This window comes from Cherax quadricarinatus, unplaced genomic scaffold (genome assembly GCF_038502225.1).
Source record: "Cherax quadricarinatus isolate ZL_2023a unplaced genomic scaffold, ASM3850222v1 Contig45, whole genome shotgun sequence".
Lineage (NCBI taxonomy): Eukaryota > Metazoa > Arthropoda > Malacostraca > Decapoda > Parastacidae > Cherax > Cherax quadricarinatus.
In genome coordinates this window covers 171470-194846 of record NW_027195071.1, presented here as the reverse complement: position 1 = coordinate 194846, position 23377 = coordinate 171470, and the positions used below count along the sequence as shown (strand labels likewise).

At 40.6% G+C, this 23377-nt stretch overlaps 1 protein-coding gene across 2 annotated transcripts in view; it reads left to right on the top strand.

The window, feature by feature from the left end:
- The window catches only part of LOC128687510 (uncharacterized), a 117620-nt gene that overhangs the window by 48224 nt on the left and 46019 nt on the right, over positions 1 to 23377 (top strand). The window contains exons 5-8 of one of the 2 annotated variants that reach the window (XM_070079923.1): positions 4777 to 4871; positions 5290 to 5415; positions 9874 to 10071; positions 22328 to 22577. In XM_070079923.1, coding sequence (XP_069936024.1) covers positions 4777 to 4871; positions 5290 to 5415; positions 9874 to 10071; positions 22328 to 22577 — 669 coding nt within the window. Of the gene's footprint in view, positions 1 to 4776; positions 4872 to 5280; positions 5416 to 9873; positions 10072 to 22327; positions 22578 to 23377 lie in introns of both variants that reach the window. The other variant, XM_070079922.1, reaches the window with a different exon arrangement.

The window sequence follows — 23377 nt, the reverse complement described above, 5'->3', positions numbered from 1 at the left end:
ACTCTATCGAGAGCCTTACTGAAGTCCATATACACAATATCATATTCAATACAATGATCTACATCCTCAAATACCTTTGTGAAGAAAGTTAGTAAATTCGTAAGACAGGAACGCCCCTTTGTAAAACCGTGTTGAGATTCATTAATCAATTTATGCCTATCAAGATGGCTACAAATTGATTCGACAATTATTGATTCCATAAATTTACCAACTATGGAGGTAAGGCTTATTGGTTTATAGTTCGAAGCTAAGGACCTGTCACCTGTCTTATAAATAGGTATTACATTTGCCATTTTCCACTTGTCTGGCACTATGCCAGTTTGTAGCCAAAGGTATGCTAAGTTCCTCTTTACATTCCTTTAACACCCTTGCAAACAGTTCATCAGGGTCTGGGGATTTGTTAGGTTTTAGTTTCTCTATTTGTCTGAGGACCATGTCACTAGTTACCCTAATCGTGCATAGTATATTTTCGTCCTGTTCTACTTAATATATTATTTCTGGAATTTCGCTAGCATCTTCCTGAGTAACAACTGAGGGAAAGTAGGTATTGAAAAGTTCACACATATCCTTATCACTGTCAGTGATCTAACCTGAGATACTCTTAAGTGGGCCTATCTTGTCCCTACTCTTACTTCTGTATACATGAAAGAACTTGGGTTAGCCTTCGAATCCCTTGCGACTTGAGCCTCATAATCCCTTTTTGCTTTTCATATTCCTTTTTTTTTATATCTCTCTTTGATTGAATATATTGATTTCTTAACTGCCCATCCCCTCTTTTGATACGCCTATATATGCCTCTCTTATGACCAATGAGATGTTTTAATTTATTGTTTATCCATTTTGGATAATTTTTGTTAATCTAATTTCTCTACTCGGAACAAAAGTTGTCTGGGCAGCTAGCACTATGCTCTGAAATATGTCATATTGGCAACCAGCCCTACCTACCTGACCCATAGTAAAATCATCCCAATTTAGCCCACCCAGATAATTTTTCAGTCCCAAAAACTCTGCCAAGTGGAAATCTGGGACTGAGACTTGATTGCAGTTATCTGGGTTATTCCATGATATATTGAAACTAGGTGATTAGTGATCACTTTCCCCAAGCTCATCATTAACTCAAGATTATTAATTAGTGATTTTTTATTGGCAAGAACCAAGTCAAGCAGGCTGTTTCCTCTAGTTGGTTCTGTCACAAACTGTTTTAAAAAGCAATCCTGAACTGTATCAAGAAAGTCACTAGACTCAAGATTTCCTGTCACATTGTTCCAATCAATCTGTCTAAAGTTAAAATATCTCATTAACACAACATTTTCATATCTAGACGCCTTATGAATTTCGTCCCATAGCAGCCTGCCGGACTCCCTATCAAGGTTTGGGGGCCTATAAATCACACCCAAAATTAATTTTTCACGACCTTCGAGAAGCTGTAACAAACAGATTTTGTGTCCAGCGTTTCTAATCTTACATCTTATCTAACACAACAATTTAAATTATCTCTGACATACATCACCACTCCACTACCTTTCCTGTTGACCCTATCAGTGTGGAATAGTTTATAACCCTGTGTGTTGCATTCAGAAGGCATTTCTCTATCTTTAAAGTTGAACCAGGTGTCTGTTATAACAATAATATCTATATTACCTGCACTTGCAAGTAATCTTAGCTCATCTATCTTATGTCTTAGACTCCTACTATTTGTACAGTAAACCTTAAGGGAGCTAGTGACTTGTTGCACTCTACTATCTCTCTCTGTTGAACAGTTGCTTTGCCTATATTAGCATCTTTATTTTGAATATTGTCTTTTAAACATATCTCTGGGATATCCTGGTAATATCTGCTGTTTTCAACCCTAATACTGCAGCCTGATTGTTTCCTACGCCCATACCTCTATAATCTATCAGTTTAAATTCCTAGACAAGTCATCAATGACCCCCTCAGTCGAATTGGCTAATGCAACCACTCCAGCCCCAGAGAGATGAACCCCATCCCTTGCATACATATAACGTTTGCCATAGAATTTGTCCCAGTTATCAATGAATAGGATTACAAGTTCCTTGCACTACCTGTCTAGCCATCAATTTATACCAATTGCCCTAGACATCCATTCATTTCCCATTCCCCTTCTAGGCAAGATGCTACAAGTGATTGGGAACCCTCCCTTAGACCTGACTACTTCTATGGCTGACCTGTACTTGTCCAGTAGCTCCTGTCTCCTGCCCTTCCCGATGTCATTTCCCATTACCTGACATATTATCCAACCTGCTGACTATGTCACCAACACCAGCTCCTGGGAGGCACACCTTCTGTCTGACCTTCCTATCTCTGTTACAAAAAGCACAGTCCATATATCTTACCTGAGAGTTTCCCTCAATTAGAATATTCTTAGCTTGATTAGCTGGGAAGTAAGTAGTACCCTTTGTTTCGCTAACCACTGAAATTCACTTCTCCTGGAGAACAGAGAATCGATTTCCTACTTTCACATCTTCTCTATTAACCTTCCTTATCTTCCTTCTTCCTGAATTGTGAACCACTTGCCACTTAAAGTGGCTGCAACTCTTTAACTCACTGCTGGTATCCTTTTCCTCACCAACTCCACCCTTCTCACACTCACTCCCAAACCCATCTAGGTGAATCTTCAGCTTCCTATTTTCCTCCTGAAGAAGTAGAATCTCCTTCAACACTTTAACCTGAGATTCCAAAGCACTACAGCAGGCCATGGTGCTCAGTAACACCCCACACTAATTCCCAGACAGCTTAGGACAGTGACCTCACGTGACCTCTGACCGCAGCATAGTGATTCAGTTCAGAGATTTGTTTAATGATTATTTGAGTTACAAACACAGGAATGTCGTTACTGCAGGGAAAATAAATAAGTTTTTCTTTTCTTACTGTACATTTAGATAACTCTGTCTCTGCTGTTAATACCACAATTTACAGAATGGTCTCATTTACTTTGCTTTGCTTTTTGTTCCCAGTTTGTTCAAAGAAAATTATGTAAAATCCATGATCGATAGATGTTATTTTTTTATGCTAATCTTAATCGGCATTTCACACAAATAATATTTTTTTTTGTGCTCTGACTATCCACTTATGTTATTTCAAGAAATATTAAGGAGTTTCTTTAATAGTAAACTGTCATCCTCTACGTCTGTGGTTATATTTCCTTAAGATGTTCGTTATATCAGGCTCCCTTTCTATGTATATTTAAGTTGCAACATTAAACATCTTTTGAAATTGTTACCAATATGTTATCCTCATATTAAATTTAAATTCATATTTGTCAATTCTTTAGCTATTGTGCAGTTATTATAGAAATAATGATCCTGTCATGCTATCTCAATGAGCTGATGTATTTACCAGTATACGTGTTCTAGCTGTGATTTTAGATAGGTTGGAGGCACAGGAATCTACAAACCAAAATACGTATATGATCACAGAGTTTCACCTAGCTGTTAGTCGACTGGTGTGGGTCGCATCCTGGGGGACAAGATTGGGAATAAGACACAGACTAACCCTCCCCCGGGTTAAAAATCCGAACAAATCTCATCATACAGGACACCTTACTAAATTAGCTAAACCCTCTTTTTCAACTTTCACACTACACTCCAAAATTAATTGATTCTGACTTGATAGCTAGAACATGGAATACATTGGATTTAAGTATCTTTTTAAGCTTAAGTATTAGGGAACTCAAACCTGAGTTTATTAGTTACACCTCGGTGGATCTAGTGTTGGGGCGTATCTAAAGAAATAAGCGCTTATGGCAAGATGCACCCCTGTCCAAATATCTGACACCCTCTTTTAGATAACTTTACCATAAAATCAGCTCAAAAACACAAGTCAAGCTCATTAATCTGTTAATTATCAAATTATGGCAGTACATAAAAATTACAACTGCACCTTCCATGCTTTCATTGATGCAAATTGGTCTATGATGTGCCCAAATTCAGTTTTTTCACATATTTCTCTGTCTACACTCAGCAGAGCAAGACCACAAAGTCTGCCTTGACCCATGGACGCTGAATGGTCTCTCATAGCTGGCGATGGAAACTGCGATGATTAACATTATCTGAATAGCAATGCGAAGATTGGGGAATACGCTCTCATCCCCATACTGAATAATAAATTCGAGAAGCTCTTCAGGCCTTGATCTGACCTCACAAGCGATTTTTACATCAATGCACCACGCGGAAACAAGCAGGTATATACAGAGAAAGATCGCAGCCAGCAGGAATCGAACCCACTACAGGGAGACTGACAAGGCTCCCAAAGTGACGCTCTTATCCACTCGGCCACAAATGCTTCAAAAGCTGGGCAGCCTGGTTTACAAGTCAGAACATACAGGAGGAGATTGAAATAGCCTAAAATCATGCTTGAGGCTCACTGATGTGCCCGGGATGCGAAAGAAACATGGCTTGTGAACCAGGCTGCCCGTCTTTTGAGGCATTTGTGCAAAATGGATAAGAGCATCACTTTTGGAACCTTGTCAGTCTCCCTGTAATGGGTTCGACTCCTTCTGACTACGATCTTTCTCCATATATACCCACTTGTTTCTGCGTGCTGCACTGATGTATAGTTTAGACTTCGCAGAACAAGGGATTAAATCATTTATTCATATCATAAATTCTTCAGTTAATCAATTCATATGATCATCCGAGATCATGTACTACTTTATTAATTTATAACCTCATTACTTGTACATTTCAACACGTTTCCTAAAGAATTATTATTATTATTATTATTATTATTATTATTATTATTATTATTATTATGCAGGGGCAGCAGCAGCGAGCACTGCCGCAGTCATACTTGCAGTACTGCTAGCAGTAGCACTCATGGCCATATTCATAGTGTACCGGAACCGTTTATGGGTACGTCATTTCTAATGTTGTTTTTTTTTTCAAATATTCCCTTCACGTGTGGCATTATTAATTTTTACAACTTTTGCATGTATTGATATAATAAATTTTAAATATGAAAAAAAAAATATTCTTCGAATTCTCATAATCATCCTTGTTATTAATACGTCTTGATGTAAGTTAAGTTTGCTAGTCATGAGAGTGTGCATGACTGTTCATCTGAACTACTAGCTGTGATGTTTTCTGCTGTCAGTGTCTACTTTATTATTTCAGTTAGGCTGTCTAAGATTTTGAACCACTAAACTACGTGTTTTAGTCAGCAATACTTAATAAATATGCAACAATTTAAAGTAATTTTTACTAAATTGTCATTATCATTTGAAGTGACATAATGATACATACATTTTTTTTATACTTGAAGCTGTTTCAGAAAACTTCCGGTGCTGCCCGAGAAAGAGACATGGAAAATGCGGAAGAGAAAGCGCCTCTTGTGGAAAAAAATAACGGTAATGATATATCTTCCAGAGACAATACGAGAGTCGTGGATCACTCAGAGGTTAGCCACTTACCTGTACTCTGCTGAATGAATAGTCTTATGACTGGGTAGGGTGAGCTCAGATTGTTAGTGCTTAGTCTGAACTTTCAATTTGTTGACGTGAGGAAGTCCTTTTATATATTTTAGCTACCCATGTATGGATTCTGCTTTCATTATGTCATTGTTCATTTTCTCGCTATTTTCTTAAACTTTAGTATATAGAATAAGATTTTTCTCTATTGTTCATTTTCTCGCTATTTTCTTAAACTTTAGTATATAGAATAAGATTTTTCTCTATGACTGAAGAAATACTTCCTACTATCTCTCTGACTCATTTGTGTCTTCAACTTCCAATTGTGGCCTCTTGTTTCTGTGTCCCCTCCCTGGAACATCCTGTCTTTGTCCACCTTGTCTATTCCACGCAGCGTTATCATGTCTCCCCTGACCCTCTGTGGGACCCCGCTCGTCACAGGTGCCCACTGTGATACATCATTACGTACCATGACTCGTTGTTGCCTCCCTGTCAGGTATTCTCTGATCCATTGCAGTGCCCTTCCTGTTATATGCGCCTGATGCTCTAGCTTCTGCACTAATCTCTTGTGAGGAACTGTGTCAAAGGCCTTCTTGCAGTCCAAGAAGATGCAATCAACCCACCCCTCTCTCTCTTGTCTTACTTCTGTTATTTTATCATAAAACTCCAGAAGGTTTGTGACACAGGATTTGCCTTCCGTGAATCCGTGCTGGTTGGCATTTATACTCCTGTTCCATTCCAGGTGCTCCACCACTCTCCTCCTGATAATCTTCTCCATAATTTTGCATACTATACACGTCAATGACACAGGTCTATAGTTTAGTGCCTCTTTTCTGTCTCCTTTTTTAAAAATGGGAACTACATTTGCCGTCTTCCATACCTCAGGTAGTTGCCCAGTTTCCAGGGATGTGTTGAAGATTGTGATAAGTGGCATGCACAACATATCTGCTCCCTCTCTAAGGACCCACGGGGAGATGTTGTCTGGTCCCATTGCCTTTGAGGTATCGATGTCCCTTAGCAGTTTCTTCACCTCCTCCTCATCTGTATGTATGTCGTCCAACACTTGTTGGTGTATTCCTTGCTGGTGTCCCCATCTGGTCTGTCCCCCCAGAGTCCTTCCTGTCTCTACTGTAAATACTTCCTTAAATCTCGTGTTGAGCTCCTCACATACCTCTTGATCGTTTCTTGTGAGTTCTCCACCTTCTTTCCTCAGCCTTATCACCTGGTCCTTGACTGTTGTCTTCCTCCTAATGTGGCTATACAGCAGTTTCGGGTCAGATTTGACTTTCGATGCTATGTCGTTTTCATACTGTCGCTGGGCCTCCCTCCTTATCTGTGCATACTCGTTTCTGGCTCTTCTACTAATCTCCTTGTTTTCCTGGGTCCTATGCCTCCTGTACCTTTTCCATTCTCTGTTGCACTTAGTTTTTGTCTCCCTACACCTTCGGGTAAACCAAGGACTCGTTTTGGTCTTCCTATTATTTCCGTTTCCCTTGGGAACAAAACTTTCCTCTGCCTCCTTGCACTTTGTTGCCACATATTCCATCATCTCGTTTACTGATTTTCCTACCATTTCTCTGTCCCACTGAACCTCCTGCAGGAAGTTTCTCATACCTGTGTAGTCCCCCCTTTTATAGTTTGGCCTGTCCCCTTCAGTTCCTGTTACCTTCTCCACTTGTAACTCTACTATATAGTCAAAACTCAGAACCACATGATCGCTAGCTCCAAGGGGCCTCTCATAAGTGATGTCCTCAATGTCTGAACTGCTCAGGGTGAACACAAGATCCAGTCTTGCTGGCTCATCCTCCCCTCTCTCTCTGGTTGTGTCCCTGACATGTTGATGCATGAGGTTTTCAAGTACCACATCCATCATCTTGGCTCTCCATGTTTCGGGACCCCCATGTGGCTCCAGGTTTTCCCAGTCGATCTCCCTGTGGTTGAAATCGCCCATTTCCAGTAACTTTGCTCTGCTCGAGTGAGCTCTTCTTGCCACCTCAGCCAGTGTGTCCACCATCACCCTGTTGTTTTCTTCGTACTCCTCTCTTGGCCTCCTGCAGTTCTGTGGTGGGTTATACATCACTCCAATGACTACTTTATGTTCTCCGGACTGAATTGTACCTACAATGTAGTCTCTTTCTCCAATCATGTCCATGCCTTCCATTTCCTCAAATCCCCATCGGTGTTTTATGAGCAGTGCAACCCCTCCTCCCCCTCTACTCCTTCTATCTTTCCTCAGGATCTGATATCCTGTTGGGAAGATTGTGTCTGTTATTGTCTCAGCGAGTTTTGTTTCTGTGACTGCTATGATGTCTGGGGATTTTTCACTGATTCTTTCATTCCACTCCTCATGTTTATTCATTATTCCATCCGCGTTTGTGTACCAAACCTTTAGTTTCTTTTCTATCATTGTAGTCATGCAAGAATATTGGGGTTGGGGGAGCGAGAGCCTTGGTGGGGGCCTATATGGGGCTGTGGTGTAGGTGGGGTTTGTGTTGATGGGGGTGGGGTCAGAATGCCCATAAGGGACAGCTGTTGGGGTGAGGTTTGTGATATGGGGATTGGTGGCAGAGGGAACAGTGAGTGGGTTGTAGTATAGGTTGCTCAGTTGCGTTGGGAATGTCACGGGTGGAGTCTTTTGGTGGGAGATTCTGTGGGGTGTGTTTGCCCTTCCTCCTGTGTCTGGGTCCTGCTCATTTTCATTGCTTCTCGTTCCTCCTTGCGTCTCTGTACCCTCTCTTTCAGTGTAGTCCTTTCTTCTTGTGTTCTGTCGCGGTCGAGGTATACTCTCTGGTACCCCTCTTTGTCCCTCAGTCTTACTTTCTCTTGCAGAATCCTGGTTCGAACTGATTCTTCCTTGAAAGTTACTCTGACAGGCCGTATCCTTCCACTCGCAAACCACCCAATTCTCTGAAAATTTGTCACCTGGGTCATATTGCCCTCCCCTATTGTTTTCATGATGCCTTCAATCATTTTTTTCTCCTCCTGTTTTATTTCTTCAAAGTTGGCCCCCTTGGCTTCTTGGAGCCCGTACACAAAAACTGACCTCGCCCTTTCCTCCTCCCACTGAGTCTCCATCTGCGTCCTCTGAGGCATTTTATTTCCTTCCATTGACATGTTCTTGCCTTCAGTCCCTGTCATATCTGAAACTTCTATTCTCAGTGGACTGTCTTTCCTGACCAGCTGTCCCTTGCTACTGCAGTTGGCTGTTAGAATCTCTGCATATAGCATACCTTCATTGTCTTCGGACCTGTTGTTTGATCTTAGTGTGCTCGTCTTTTCCCTGGCCCCACGTGGGTCTGATAGGGCCTTCATGTTCGGCATGTCTCCGTTATTGCTTACCATCCCCTTGTCTGCGCCTGACTTTGAATTTCCTGATGTCACACCTGAATTGTCATTTGTCTCTCTAATCTGTTTCAGGCTTTGCAGTTTCTCTTCTAAGCACTGTATCCTAGCTTCTGCTGCTAAGACCTGTACTTCCCACTTCCTGCACTCTTCAGCTATCCGCTCCTCCATTTTCTTACCAAGCTCTACTATCTTCCTTCCCCACTCTTCCTCCCTTTTTTGGAGCTCTAGCTCCCAGTCTTTCCTCCCTGGTTCGTCCACCAGATCTCTGGGTTTCCGTCCGTGTGTGTGTGTGTGTGTGTGTGTGTGTCTGTGTGTGTGTGTGTGTGTGTGTGTCTGTGTCTGTGTGTGTACTCACCTATTTGTGGTTGCGTGTGTGTGTGTGTGTGTGTGTGTGTGTGTGTGTGTGTGTGTGTGTGTGTGTGAGTGTGAGTGTGAGTGTGTGAGTGTGTATGTGTGTGTGTATGTGACTCAACAATCAATATTTGCACCAATAACTCACTACAGTTGTGACCGGGTGTGGAAGTGTGAATTGCTCATTACACTATAATTTGATCATGATTGTAGCCATGTATAAAGGTAAGTAACCATTCTTACAGAATTCATTACCTTTGTAACTTGTGAGCTCATTACCTTTGTACCTAGTTCAGGTATCAAAACATTGGGGGCCCAGTCCCTGGACCCATTACGTACCTCTGTAATCTGTAAATACCTTTGTAACTTGTCATGATTGTGGCCAGACCTACCTGGAGTTCATTACCTTTGTAAATTGTGAGTTCATTACCTTTGTAAATTGTGAGTTCATTACCTCTGTAAATTGCTCAGCTATCAAAACTTTGGAGTCCAGTCCCTGGACCAATTATGTACCTCTGTAATCTTTTGACTACCGCCCACAGGATGGGTATGGGGTGCATAATAAACATATTAAACTAACGTTGTGAAGAGTAACACTAGTATAGTGCTATTATGCTTGAACCAAATCGTTGTTCCGGGCAACACTGGTTTAGTTCTGCCATGTTAACACCACACCGTTGTGCAGAACAACACCATTATAATGCTGTCATTCTAGCACTATACCGTTCATCTAAAAATTTTAATATTCTCAGAGGTCGCGGCTGTACAGTGCGGTTGTGGAGGGCAACGCCAGTAAGGTGCAGCAACTACTTGATGATGGAGCTGAGCTGATAGATCTAAATACGTACGTGGAGGCTCACATTCTGGGCTCCCAGCAAGTAGTTGATGTGATGTCGTCCAGGAGGTTGCCGTCCATCTCTAGAGAAGAGTTAATCACATTGGTTTTGGAGGTATTATTTTTTCTTGTTTATATTTATATGTTGTAATTATAATAATGAGAAGGTGCTAAATTAGTAAGGACCATACACAACCTGGGACATAAGTCTGAATCAGGTTTGATCCGAGGTAGTAGAGTAAAATTCAAATTCCCATTAAGGCACTAATATATATATATATGACTGATTCCAAAACTGTTTTAGTTCTTCTCTTCCACGTAAAGTTTACCAGATAAAACCCGTCACATTTCTAGTCTTTTATAAGCAATTAACAGCCTTTAGGATATTTTACTTTCTTAGATTTATAATGATCGTATATAAAAGAGCTGATTACCTATCGAAATATTAAGGCCTATATCTGAATATTTTATAGCTAAATTCATTATTTAGTTCTTTGGGGCTAGTACTCAAAATTTGTTTATTATTTCAATTCTTCTAAAAAATATAGACTTTTTGTGGGGGATTTTTGAAATAAACTTTGATCGGTCATCAGGATGAAGCTTTTGTGCATCTGGCAACGTTTTGGGTGTTGTTTGAGGTTCGGCATAGACCTATAAAGGCCTAGAGCTCTGTAGGCCGCCGTGGAAATATAGCCTAAAACAGGCAGTTTACGGGCACTTCCGGCATCGAGAGCGATCACTGTACATTTGGCACGGTGCTCAGGAGTCCAAATAATTTCATAAGAACAAAAGACAGGAGGAACCATTTTGATGTTCATCTTGTCAGACACTGCAACACGTAGCATCTTGGTACAGAAAACACCTTGGACAAGCTTTTCAAGTGAGAAGGGTTGGATCTGAGAGGGACATGACCTCTCAGTTACCTCTCACTACTACTACTACTACTACTACTACTACTACTACTACTACTACATAAACAATATCATATTCCTTATCACCTTGGTAATGAAAATAACCCTCGAAGCTATAATCTAGGTGAAGTAGAGCTTGGTCATACAGAATGTGAAAAAGACTTGGGATCCTGAGCGGATCGTCGACAATAATCAGCAGCAGCGAGATGTGCGCGGAAAAGACCTCGTTCCTAATATGTCGCCCCAAAGTTGACTTTTTGGCTCATATCACACCTAAATCACGCCACTTCGGCACTTTTTTTTTATGGGCGCCAAATTGCCTATTTACCTAGAATATCTTTTGTTCTATTTGTTTCATTCCGGGGATTCGATCCTGGACCTCAGTGGGAGGTAGTCAAAAGGTTACTCAGGTACTTACATAAAGGGTCCAGGGACTGCGCCGCAAAATTTTGATAGCTGAACAAGTTACAATGGTAATAAACTATTTACATGTTCATATCCAGTCAGAAACGTGAAGTTATTTATGCAGATGTTAGAAATAATCGTCATGCTTCGCTCATTGTAATCTGCTCATTACCTGGAGTTTACCTGGAGAGAGTTCCGGGGTTCAACGCCCCCGCGGCCCGGTCTGTGACCAGGCCTCCTGGTGGATCAGAACCTGATCAACCAGGCTGTTACTGCTGGCTGCACGCAATCCAACGTACGAGCCACAGCCCGGCTGGTCATGTACCGACTTTAGGTGCTTGTCCAGTGCCTGCTTGAAGACTGCCAGGGGTCTATTGGTAATCCCCCTTATGTATGCTGGGAGGCAGTTGAACAGTCTCGGGCCCCTGACGCTTATTGTGTTGTCTCTTAACGTGCTAGTGACACCCCTGCTTTTCATTGGGGGGATGTTGCATCGTCTGCCGAGTCTTTTGCTTTCGCTGTGAGTGATTTTCGTGTGCAAGTGAATACTATTTTACGGTGAGCAAAGTCAAGGTGTTTTTTTCAGAATGGTTTGTAATATACCACTGTGGTTAAAATACTTTGACATTTCTTGAACATTTCTGAGTGAGTTGTCTCCGAATTCATTACTTTTATCACATTTCTTTACTTAATGATGCAAGATGTGACAATTGTCCATTAGGTAAAGTTTACATTTCGTTTGTTCTACATCTAGTGGTGGTGATTTAACCTTCTAAAGGTACTTGTAACCCAGCCGGAGCCGGGCGGTAGTAACATCCAAGAGTCTGATTATTTTTTTGGATGCACCATAGACATGTGGCTCCTCCTGCATGTTAGAATAATAATAGATCGACTGACTGATGTCTGTCTCCATCAGTCACAAGTCAGTGAAATTCAGTTGAAGTTCTTTTCGTATTATTGTTCTCAAACTGCTAACTGACAAGCCAAGATTGTAATCTACTCTCTCTTTGATTGCATATAACTTAGCCAGTTCATCAGTTCTAGCATGCATGAGAAGACCAATGTGAGACGGAATCCACAGAAGGTGCACTCTGACTTCACTGTCCACAGTCCTACCATACCTATGTCTGGCTTCTGACACAGGCATGCCACAATCTATACTTAAGAAATTGACAGCATTTATGTTATGATAGAGAATCAGCTATGTATCTATGAATCAGCCATGTATCTAAGGGTCAACCTTAGATACATGGACGCATTTGAGTGTAAGGAGTATGTCGAACAGTTCTGTTTGAAGGGTAGAGGCCCAGTTATTGATGCGTGCTCCAATTTCTTGTGAGAGCAATCACTGTGCATGACAAGAGCAGCACTACCAGCTACACCAGTGAATTGGTGAACAGAACCATCAACATAAATAATTTGTGAAAGAGATGTGACTAGGCATCAATACAGCTTAAGGCATCCTGCTTGGCTTCAACTCGAAGCTTTGGGTGGGATTTAATTTTTTTTTAACGGGGGAAGGGAGGGATATTGGTTTGGAATGGGATAATAATCCATGGAGCGGGGAAGTGCCGCTGTTTCCTTACTTGACATAGATCATATATCTGGTTCATGCGGAAATCAGTTCCAATTTTTATGATCCATCTGGAGGAATGTTCACCAGTGCTGAGGAAAGTTTGGAGGACTTCTGTGGAAAGGTTTGAATGGGCTTGTCTGAACATATTGACTCCAGTGAAGACATTTCTGTCAATGATATGATCTCTGATGCTTGGGATATCAAGTTCTTTCCGCAAATTTAGAATTTTGGCAGTACGAGGGCTTGCTAGGTTAATCCTCACTGCTTCATTCTTCAGTTTTTCCAGCCCTCCAAGCTTCCAGTCTGACACAAGAACAAGTAGTGGTGTGGTATAATCAACCAATGATCTAATATAAGCAAGATACATCATTTTCACAATTTTAACATTAGCACCATACCTGGGATAAAAATTTGCCACAGCTCTAAGTGCTCTCAGCCTTTCTTTGTATTGGTGACGAAGTCTTGCAACAACAAGTCCAAGTAATGGGACATCAAAGCCTCGATTCCTGTATCTGGTTACATATTCTAGTCGAGACCCATCATGCAACTGGATCCTGTGGACTGCGCCTCTCAGTCGCCTGTAAAGCATCTTTGTTTTCTCAGTAGAGATAATCAGCCCCTGGTCCTGACATGAGGCTAGTATATGGTTAAGGATGTTTTGGGTGCTGGAGAAATGTTTTGGGTGTTTGATAATCCGATGGTATGAATCATTATATCATCAGCATAGCTAATTACATAATGATGGGGCTGGTTAGGCATAGCATTTAGTAAAGCATTAATTAGAATATTGAATAAGGTGATACTGAGCACACTTCCCTGTGGGGCTCCTAATTCAAAGTCTTTCGTTACACTTCTATGTCACTGGAGCAACACAAAAGACTTTCTGTTGGATAGGTAGCCTTTAATCTAGCAGAGAAGCCATCCTCCTACACCCATTCTGTCAAGTTCACTAATGATTATATGTCGGTTGGCTACATCAAAAGCAGATTTAAGGTCAAGGAAGGTAATATAGCAGCTGTCAGTGTGCAGGCTGAGAAAGGTGGTTATGCAATGATGCATACTCCTTCCATGCATGACAACATACAACCCGGGAGACAGAAATTGTTTAATTCTGTGCATGAAGCGATTTAGAATCATTCTCTCAAATGTTTTACACAAGCAGCTGGTAATAGATAATGAGAAATGCATTTTGTTGATTAGGCTTTGGAATGGGAATGATGAGTCTTTTGGTTCGAGATATAGGGAGCTCCCCAGGTACATACCTCATGTACCTGCTATGTTAAGAACCAGGTAAAGGATTACCTTGTTCTTAACATAGCAATCTGAGTATGTTGTAAGTAATACTATCTTCCCCAGGCGACGTGGCGTTGCCCCTTGGTTAGTATTGCATCGAGCACAAGTTAATGAAAGCAATGTTATTCCTTGTTGAGCACAACACAAATCAGTCTCTCCCATGCATCATTTGTCCGTTAATTTCGTCTGTGTGGTACTGGGAAGATTGTCATAGTTAAATGTAACAGCCCAAGCACTGACTAACTCATTCGCCCTATGTAGGGATAAGGGTGAGCGATCTAACCAGTTTTGTTACCCTTAATTCTTTTTATATCCCTCCATGCCAGGCTAAGTGGGGTGTGAGAACTGAGGCTATTGGCAATTTTTTTTCCCAGTCTGCTTGCTGCTTGCCGAAGCCGTGTCATACGCTCCCTGGATGCAGTTTGAATTAGCTTCAGCGTTTCAGGGGTACGATATTTTCAGTAGCCTAGGCCTAGTGTGGAATCATTGTATTTCAATGTTCGAAGTCTAGGATCATTATAGTAGGTATGAATTTTGTAGGAGGTATGATTATTATGAAAGTTAGTTGGGTTTGGACTAACAGGAGGTTTCAGTGGTAGTTCTAAATAATTCTGAATAATTCTTACATAGTTATTGTTAAAGGTCTCAACAGATTTTTTAGATTTTGCCACCGAAGTGGCTAGTTTATTGTGCACCCCATATCCATCCTGTGGACGGTAGCGCAAGAGTATATGGATACACAAAAGGCCTAGGAACTAAGCCTTAAAAGGGTTAACAGGTGTACATATGGGTTTTTATTTATCTACATATCTACGGTTCATTTATCTATTACATGCAAATTTAGGAAATTTGCTTAGTATATCTGGTATCTTATTTTCATTAATAAGATATTTTGACATGTCACGTAAGTGGACACTTAAGCACATAGTGTTCAAGACAGTGACCATATGCCTGATCACATAATTTGCATTTAGTTTGATCATCATCTGTGTGTCTCCCAAACTGCTAGAAGTACTTGTAACCAAGCCTAAGCCTGGCAACTACAACATCGGTCAGTCTGTTCACATTGCACGTTGCTCCATAAACATACTTATCTACGTTCATGTTATCATAGTGGGTTATAGATCTACTCAGGCTTCTAACTGCATTCCCATAACAATCATTTTCATTATTTACTTGTCTCCTAATATTACTCCTAATGCTAGACACAGATATACCAAAGCTAAATTCTACATTCTCCTTCTGGGTACTCTTCTTGGCTAACATATCAACTTTACCATGAAGGAGTAATCCAATGTGTGATGGGATCCAAAGCAATTGTACATTAATTACTTTGTCCCTGATTTTTTTAGTATACCTGGCTTCTCCAATGAGCATGTTGTTGGAGTCATTATATAAGTCAAGAGCTTTCAATGATGTCATAGAATCAGTAATGATGACAGAGTCAAGCTCAGTGTCATAAGTTAGCTTTAGCGCCATTAGGATTGCAAACAATTCAGTTTGCAGTGCAGACGCCCAGTTGTTAATTCTTATTTCTAACTCAACATATTTATTATGGTTCTTAACTAGGGAGGTGGCAACAAGAGCAGATGCAGCCCTGCCAGAAGACTCCTGTTTAGATCCATCAGTGTATATAACTTGTGATAACTTATTACTACCAGCTAGGCGAGAATTTTTTTCTTCAGCAGTTGCTTTAACAAGTGATTTAAGGAAGGGATTATTAGCAATGAGCTTCTTGGGAGGGACTTGCAGGTATGTGATATTAAATGAACATATCTTCCACGGAGGGGTGAAATGCTCTTGTTGCCTACAGTGATACAGTTCATGTATATTATAAAACTTAATGCAATTGCACGTTTTCACAGTCCATTTAGATCTGTGTGTATTTACCTCTAGACACTTGGTAAGATTCATTGTGACAGTGTCTGGTTCATTTCTTAATATTCTGATACCGATTACAGTGTTAATCTTAACAATCCTATCATTGATACTAAAAATACTAAGCTCCTTCCTCATATTAAGAACCTTTGTAGATTTGGGACTCCCAAGAATAATTCTAAGAGCTTCATTTTGCATTAACTCCAAGGGTCGGAGAGAACTTTCTCTAGCTAATATCAACATGGGAGCAGCATAATCAATGAAAGACCTAACATAGGCTACGTACATCATTCTCACGATTCTCACATTAGCACCACAGTTGGGGTTGTAGCCAGCAACAGCTTTGAGAGCATTTAGCCTATCTTTGCATTTCTTATTTAGTAGTGGTATAGTGGATTTTTAAAGGGTATATCTACGCCAAGATATCTGTAAGTTTTAACGTAGCTAATGTTTTCACCATGCAAATAGATGGGTGGGGGATGTCGTTTGCTTGTTAATATCTTTGTTTTTGAGGAAGATATTATGAGGTCTAGTCGATTACAAATTTCTTGAACTTCATTAAGAATGGTGCTCATCTTCTTATGCCCTGTTGTATGTATCATGATGTCATCAGCACTGCTTATAGCTATATTTTTAGGTGAGGCAGGTTGAGCATTTATGAGAGCATTAATCAGAATATTAAATAGCATGGGACTAAGAACTCCTACCTGCGGTGTACCTAAAGACATTTCTTTTGACTCACTTCTAAAGCCTTGGTAGAGGACAGAGGATATTCTGTTTGACAGTATCCTATTATCCAGCAGAGTAAGCTACCACCAATATTCATTTTGGCTTGTTCATGTAGTATAACGGTTCTGTTCGCAATATCAGATGCAGATTTTAGATCAAGAAAAGTGGTAAACTAGTCGAGGCGTGTGCAATGAGAAAGGTGGAAATACAGTTCTGCACACTTTTACCTTTCATGAACCCATAGAGGTAGGGGGAAAGTTGGTGTCTGATTCTGTAGTACAGTCTGTTAAGTATCATTCTTTCAAAAGTTTTACAAAGACAACTAGTTAAGGAGATCGGTCTAAATGTATCAGGCTGTTGGAGCTTAGGGATAGGCACAATGAGACTATTGGTCCAGGAAGTATAAAGAACTTCCTCAATGTAAATGGTATTAAACAGTGCCAACAAAGGGTTATCAGGCACTTGCCTTCAAGTTCTGAGAATATCATAGGTTATACCATCCTCTCCAGGAGCAGTTGATCGACCTTTAGTTAATGCATTATCTAATTCATACTCGGTGAAGAGGCAATCACTCTAATCAATATTTTGGCTCATAAAATTAATCAGTTTCAACATTTCTTCAGAAGTACTCTCTAAATTTTTTCTAATATGAGATGGAAGGTTTTCATGCCTGGATGTTTTGGGCCAGTCATTTATGAGGTCATTTGCTTTTTCAAGAGGAAAGAGATGAGCAACATTGCCAGTCTTTTTCCTGGTTATTTCATTTATAGCTTTCCAAGCCAAACTCAAAGGGGTGGACTTATTTAATCCACTAACAAATTGTTCCCATTCCTGTTGCCTAAGTTCTTGCTGTCTAGAGTGGTTAATCTTTGGAAATGATCTGATGATATTTCTGTTACAATGTAAGACTCACAGCTGGCAAAAGTAATGTTAAGACCAAGACATAGATCAAGGACACCTTCATAAATATGTGTGGGTTCAAGGTCACCTACAATTTTCACAATATCATGACTGTTTAAAAGTGACAAAAGTTGTTTACCATTACCAAATTGTGAGTTTCCAATGCTTTTGTGTCTTGCATTATAATCTCTAATAAGAGTAGGTTCTGACTGAACTCGATTAAACTTATCAGAAGAATCATGTAAATTAAATATGTTGTGAACAGAGCTGCATATATAAATCCTAATGCAATTTTATTTGCAAGAAGTTTATGTAGAAGTGATTAATGTACAGAACACTAGGTTATATGTAATAAATGAGGGCAGTTTAAGGGGTGGGGATTTTTCAGGGACTCTGGACTCTTGTAGAGACAACATCAAAGGGGTCAGTAGTTACTTTATGGTGAAGGTCAGGAAATTTTCCTAATCGAGCCACCCGGTCACTTCTTCATTTATTTCCAGCCTTAATTAAGGTCGACCCAAAGTCGATCAATGTAGTTTATTTCACATTAAAATCAATCCATTCCTAATTCAAAACGGAGGCTAAAAAAAAAAATTGAGCCAAGCAACTTCTAAATTAGTTTTCCCGCTCTATCCACTTAATCACATCCATTTCCCTCGTATGACTGAATAATCCTCGCTTATGAATTCTTAAGGATATAAAAACCAACTGTGTATGGGTGAAACTTAGTCAATAAAAGATCACATTTTACTGCATCTGTGTCTGTTTTTTTTCAATCTATGAATTCTCAAATTCACAAAAATTTCAAGTTTCTACCTGCATGAGAAAATCTTACTAAAAATGCCTCTAGGTTCTTGTACAGGTGTATAATGTGCATTTCAGCATTGAATTATATGAGTCATTGTCATATTATATTTATTACGTCCTAAACTTTGTCGAAATTAAAAAAAAGAAGCGCAACAGTCACTTCTGGAAAACTAAACGTGCTAGAAAACTAAATGTACTAGAAACTAATCGTGCTAGAAAACTAAGATTGGCTAGAAAACTAGACTTGATTAGAAAATTAGACATGGCTAGAAAACTAGACGTGTTAGAAAAAATAAGAACAGATTTGGAATCAGTGCTTAAAATGGATTAGGAAATTATGTTTAAATCTTTGGAGAGACAAAAAATTAATTTTGTTGACCAGTGTTACACATTATATTTCAATCCCTGATGTAGGTCATTGATATATATGAAAAAATGTCCATTGTCAGTAAAAAGTGATATATATGAAAAAGTATCCACTGTCAGTAAGTATGAAAAACAAGAAACATTAATTATCTTCAGTCTATGGAGCTTTTCGTGGCATCGGCTGGACACCCTAACTGTTCAAATTCAAATTCAAATTCAAATTCAAAGTTTATTCTCTATAAGGATTACAATGCTGAGTTTACAGAATTTGGTTATTGTGTGGTTTACATGTAGTAAAATACTAATTACAGAGGGGGCCACTAGAACACCTAGCATGGCTAGGCATTTCGGGCAGACTTAGATTAATTCTTAACATTAAAATATTACAAATTATGAGGTAAGTTGGTATTATGGCTAAGTGACTAAATACTAGTTTGTGAGTTTAGCAATGTGAATGCTTTTGTTTTGGCACAATACATAGTTTCAGTATTGGAGTATCACAGGCCAACTTACGACTAGTTAGGATTCATTATTTTAAGATTGAGATTGATATTTCTGTTTATGGTCAAATGGGTGAGTGAGTGTAAGTGTGAACCACCAGGTGGTATTCGTGTAATTAGTTGACGGGGTGTATCAGGGAGATAAGCTGTTTTCTAATGGTAGTTTTGAAGGTGATGAATGTGTCTGCAGTTCTAGAGTTTTCAGGTAGGGTGTTCCGGATTTTAGGGCCTTTGACATACATTGAATTTTTGTAAAGGTTTAGTCGGACACGGGGAATGTCATAGAGATGTTTGTGTCTGGTGTTAAGCCTGTGGGTTCTGTCACAACTATCAAGAAAGCGTTTTAGGCCAAGGTTAATATTGGAATTTAAGGTCCTGTAGATGTAGATTGCACAGTAGTAAGTGTGGATGTACTGAACAGGGAGTAAGTTTAGATCTATGAAGAGTGGGGGGGGGGTGTTGCCAGGGATGGGATTTAGTGATTAATCTTACTGCGGCTTTTTGTTGGGTTATTATTGGCTTCAGGAGTGTTGCTGTAGTTGATCCCCAAGCACAAATAGCATAGGTGAGGTATGGATAAATAAGCGAGTGGTATAGCGTGAGAAGGGCATTTTGCGGAACATAGTATCGTATCTTGGAGAGGATCCTAACCGTTTTGGATACTTTTTTGGTTATGTGTTGGATGTGGAAATTATTTAATTTCCGAAGCTATAGTGCCTAATAAGTGTTTAATGTGTTGATTTGGGTCAAAATGTATTTGTATTTTTTAATAGAACCAACCGGGTTTGCCCTGCACCTGCGCGGATGTGCGGGGGAGACAGGTCGGCTCAGGGCATGGGTGAGAGGGAGTGTTTTGAATGTAGTGAGGAGGCTGTGAAAACATGGGACCAGGAAATTGGCATTCACGGTGCCCTAAGGATTAATATAGGCCTCACTTCATAATAGGAAGTGTCGTAACTGTTCCTGGTGAATTGTGAGGGAACGGGATTTACGGGACCACCGTAATAAAGTGGTAAAATTAGTGAATAATGGTATGATCGGTGGGGACTGGCACGTCGCCATGGAGTGTCCCGGGGAAAATACCCGTGATTTAATCATCACTCATCGGTCTCAGATCTTAATGGAGTGATCTCTAATGTGTATAATAATTATGAGACATTAAATCGTCTTGTGAATGGTAATGTAATCAGTGATAATAACATTAAGTTAAGAGAATGCGGGAAGTGAAATAAGTCACCCTGCTCCGAGTGAACACGTGGTTCCCGTCCCAAGGATAGTGAAGTTTTATGGAGTCACGACTTCTAAACCGGGACAAACCAATGGATACCTCGCCCTGCCGGAATAAGAACTGTGTCAGTGTAGCAGGACATCGAAATGAGATGGTGAATGGAGGAAATAAGGAGCATCAATCACCCACAGTTAAGTAACCTTTCTAGTTATAGCAGACTGATACTGGCCAGTTAGGTATGTTGTAATTGGATAGGTTATGGGTGATCCAGCCACATCAAGTGACCACCAGAGAATATCTAGTAAGTGGTGGGATTATGTACAAACGTTTTTCCTTGATGGATGTATCCATGTGTAACCTACCCCCCCCCCTTCATTCAGTTAAACTAATATAATCTATACAGTCCACAATTAATTAGTAGCGCCGTACTTGAGGGTGCTATCCAATTTATACTGGTCTCGGATAGATATGGATAAGATTGTGAGGGTCGAGGGGGCCACCTGCAGTGACCAGAGGTGGTTAAGTTTTCTCACATGTCTACACGAGGTGACTACGGTAAACAATATAGTTGTTGTCTCCCAATGAGATAACTCGTATGCATGTAATGTTGAAGTACGTACAGGTAATCACCCTAAAAAAGTTTCCATATTGGATATGTGTGCTGAAATTCAGGTTGTTGTCGAGGTATAGGCCTAGGAATTTGCCCTCATTATGTCTGGCAATTAGAGTGTTGTCGATCTTAATGTTAATTTGCGCAACTCCTGCTCTGCTACCAAACATAATACAACGTTTGGAAGATCATTGATGTATATGAGGAAGAGCAGGGGACCAAGGACACTTCCCTGCGGAACTCCAGTATCAAGTGACCGTGTTGTTGATGCTGTGTCTTTAATGGTGACATACTGATATCTATTAGTGAGGTAAGATTTGAAATATGCAAGTGCATGGCCTCTTATACCATAATGGCCAAGTTTGTGGAGTAGGATGCCGTGGTCTACTGTGTCAAAAGCTTTTCTTAGGCCAATAAAAATTCCTAGTGGATATTCCTTATTTTCCAATGCTGTGCAAAGCAGATCTAGCATTTTTATATTTGCATCATTAGTGCTTTTATTTTTTCTGAATCCAAATTGGCAGGGGTTGAGTATGTTTTGTGCCGTTATAAATGAATATAGTCTCCTGTGCACGAGTTTCTCAAAGGTTTTGGATAGCAATGGTAAGTTTGATATTGGCCTATAGTTGTTTAAATCTATAGGGTCACCACCTTTATGTATTGGTGTAACCCTTGCTGTCTTGAGTAGTTTCGGGAAGGTGCTAGTTTCTAGTGACTTGTTAAAAAGTAATGAAATAGCATGCGAAAGGACATGGGCCGCTCGCTTGTACAATAATGGTGGGACGTGAGACAGATTCCCCTGTTATTTTTAAGTGACTTTGTAATCTCGGTGACTTCCATGGGCTCAGTTGGTACAAGACAGAAGGAATTCGGGAAATTCCCATCTAGGTAGTCCCTGGCATGGGCAGTGGTACATGGGATTTTATTGGCGAGATTAGATCCTATGGTTGAGAAGAAGTCGTTTATCTTGTTAGCTGTTTCAGTGGGATGCAGTGGTGTTTCATTAGGTTTAGCTAGGACAATATTCTTGTTTTTTTCAGTTTGTGGGTCCCTAGAATCTGAGAGATTGTTTTCCAAGTCTTTTTTATATCTCCTCTTGTGTCAGTGAATCTGCTGTTATTAGCTTACTGAAACTAGGATATAGTTGACATTAATTGATGGATAACAGGAGTATGAGCGCCGTGTCGAAGAAGTGATGGATGTGGCGAAGCTAGGCTTGTGCAGAGGAGCCTCGGGCGTGGAAGCCCTCCTGCACAGGTACCAGCTACCTGCCACAGTGAGGGACCAGCAGGGCTGCAGCATCCTTCACTACATCGCTTCCTCCAAGGACGACAACAAGCAACCTCTCTGGGCAGCTGATGATGTTATTTACTTCCTCAATAACTACAAGTGCTTACTCAATGCTCGTGACTACGCCGGTAAGTTAGCAGGAATGTTTGGTACAGAGTAAGACTGAAAGAGTAACAGTGAGTTGAGCAGTTATTATGAAGTGTGAGGTTTACCTGGAAAGGGTTTCGGGGGTCAACGCCCCCGCTGCCCGGTCTGAGACCAGGCCTCATGGTGGATCAGGGTCTGATCAACCAGGCTGTTACTGCTGGCTGCACGCAAGCTGATGTACGAACCACAGCCCGGTTGGTCAGGTACTGACTTTAGGTGCCTGCCAAGTGCCTTCTTGAAGACAGCCAGGGGTCTATTGGTAATCCCCCTTATGTATGCTGGGAGGCAATTGGACAGTCTTGGGGCTCGGGCACTTATTGTGTTGTCCCTCAGTGTACTCGTGGCACACCTGCTTTTCATTGGGGGAATGTTCCATCTCCTGCCGAGTCTTCTGCTTTCATATGGAGCGATTTTCGTGTAAAGGTTTGGTACCAATCTCTCCAGGACCTTCAAAGTGTATATTATCGTGTATCTCTCTCGCCTGCGTTCGAGGGAATACAGATCAAGGACATTCAACCATTCCCAGTAGTTTAGGTGCCTTATCACACTTATGTGTGCAGTGAAAGTTCTTTGTATACTCTCCAGGTCTGCAATGTCGCCAACCTTGAAGGAGGCCGCTAGTGTACAGCAGTATTCCAGCCTAGAGCGCACAAGCGATTTGATGAGAATCATCATGGGCTTGGCGTCCCTAGTTTTGAAGGTTCTCATTATCCACCCTATCATTTTCCTAGCGGATGAGGTAGATAGATTGTCGAGATCTTTGAAGGCGAGATCCTTTGAC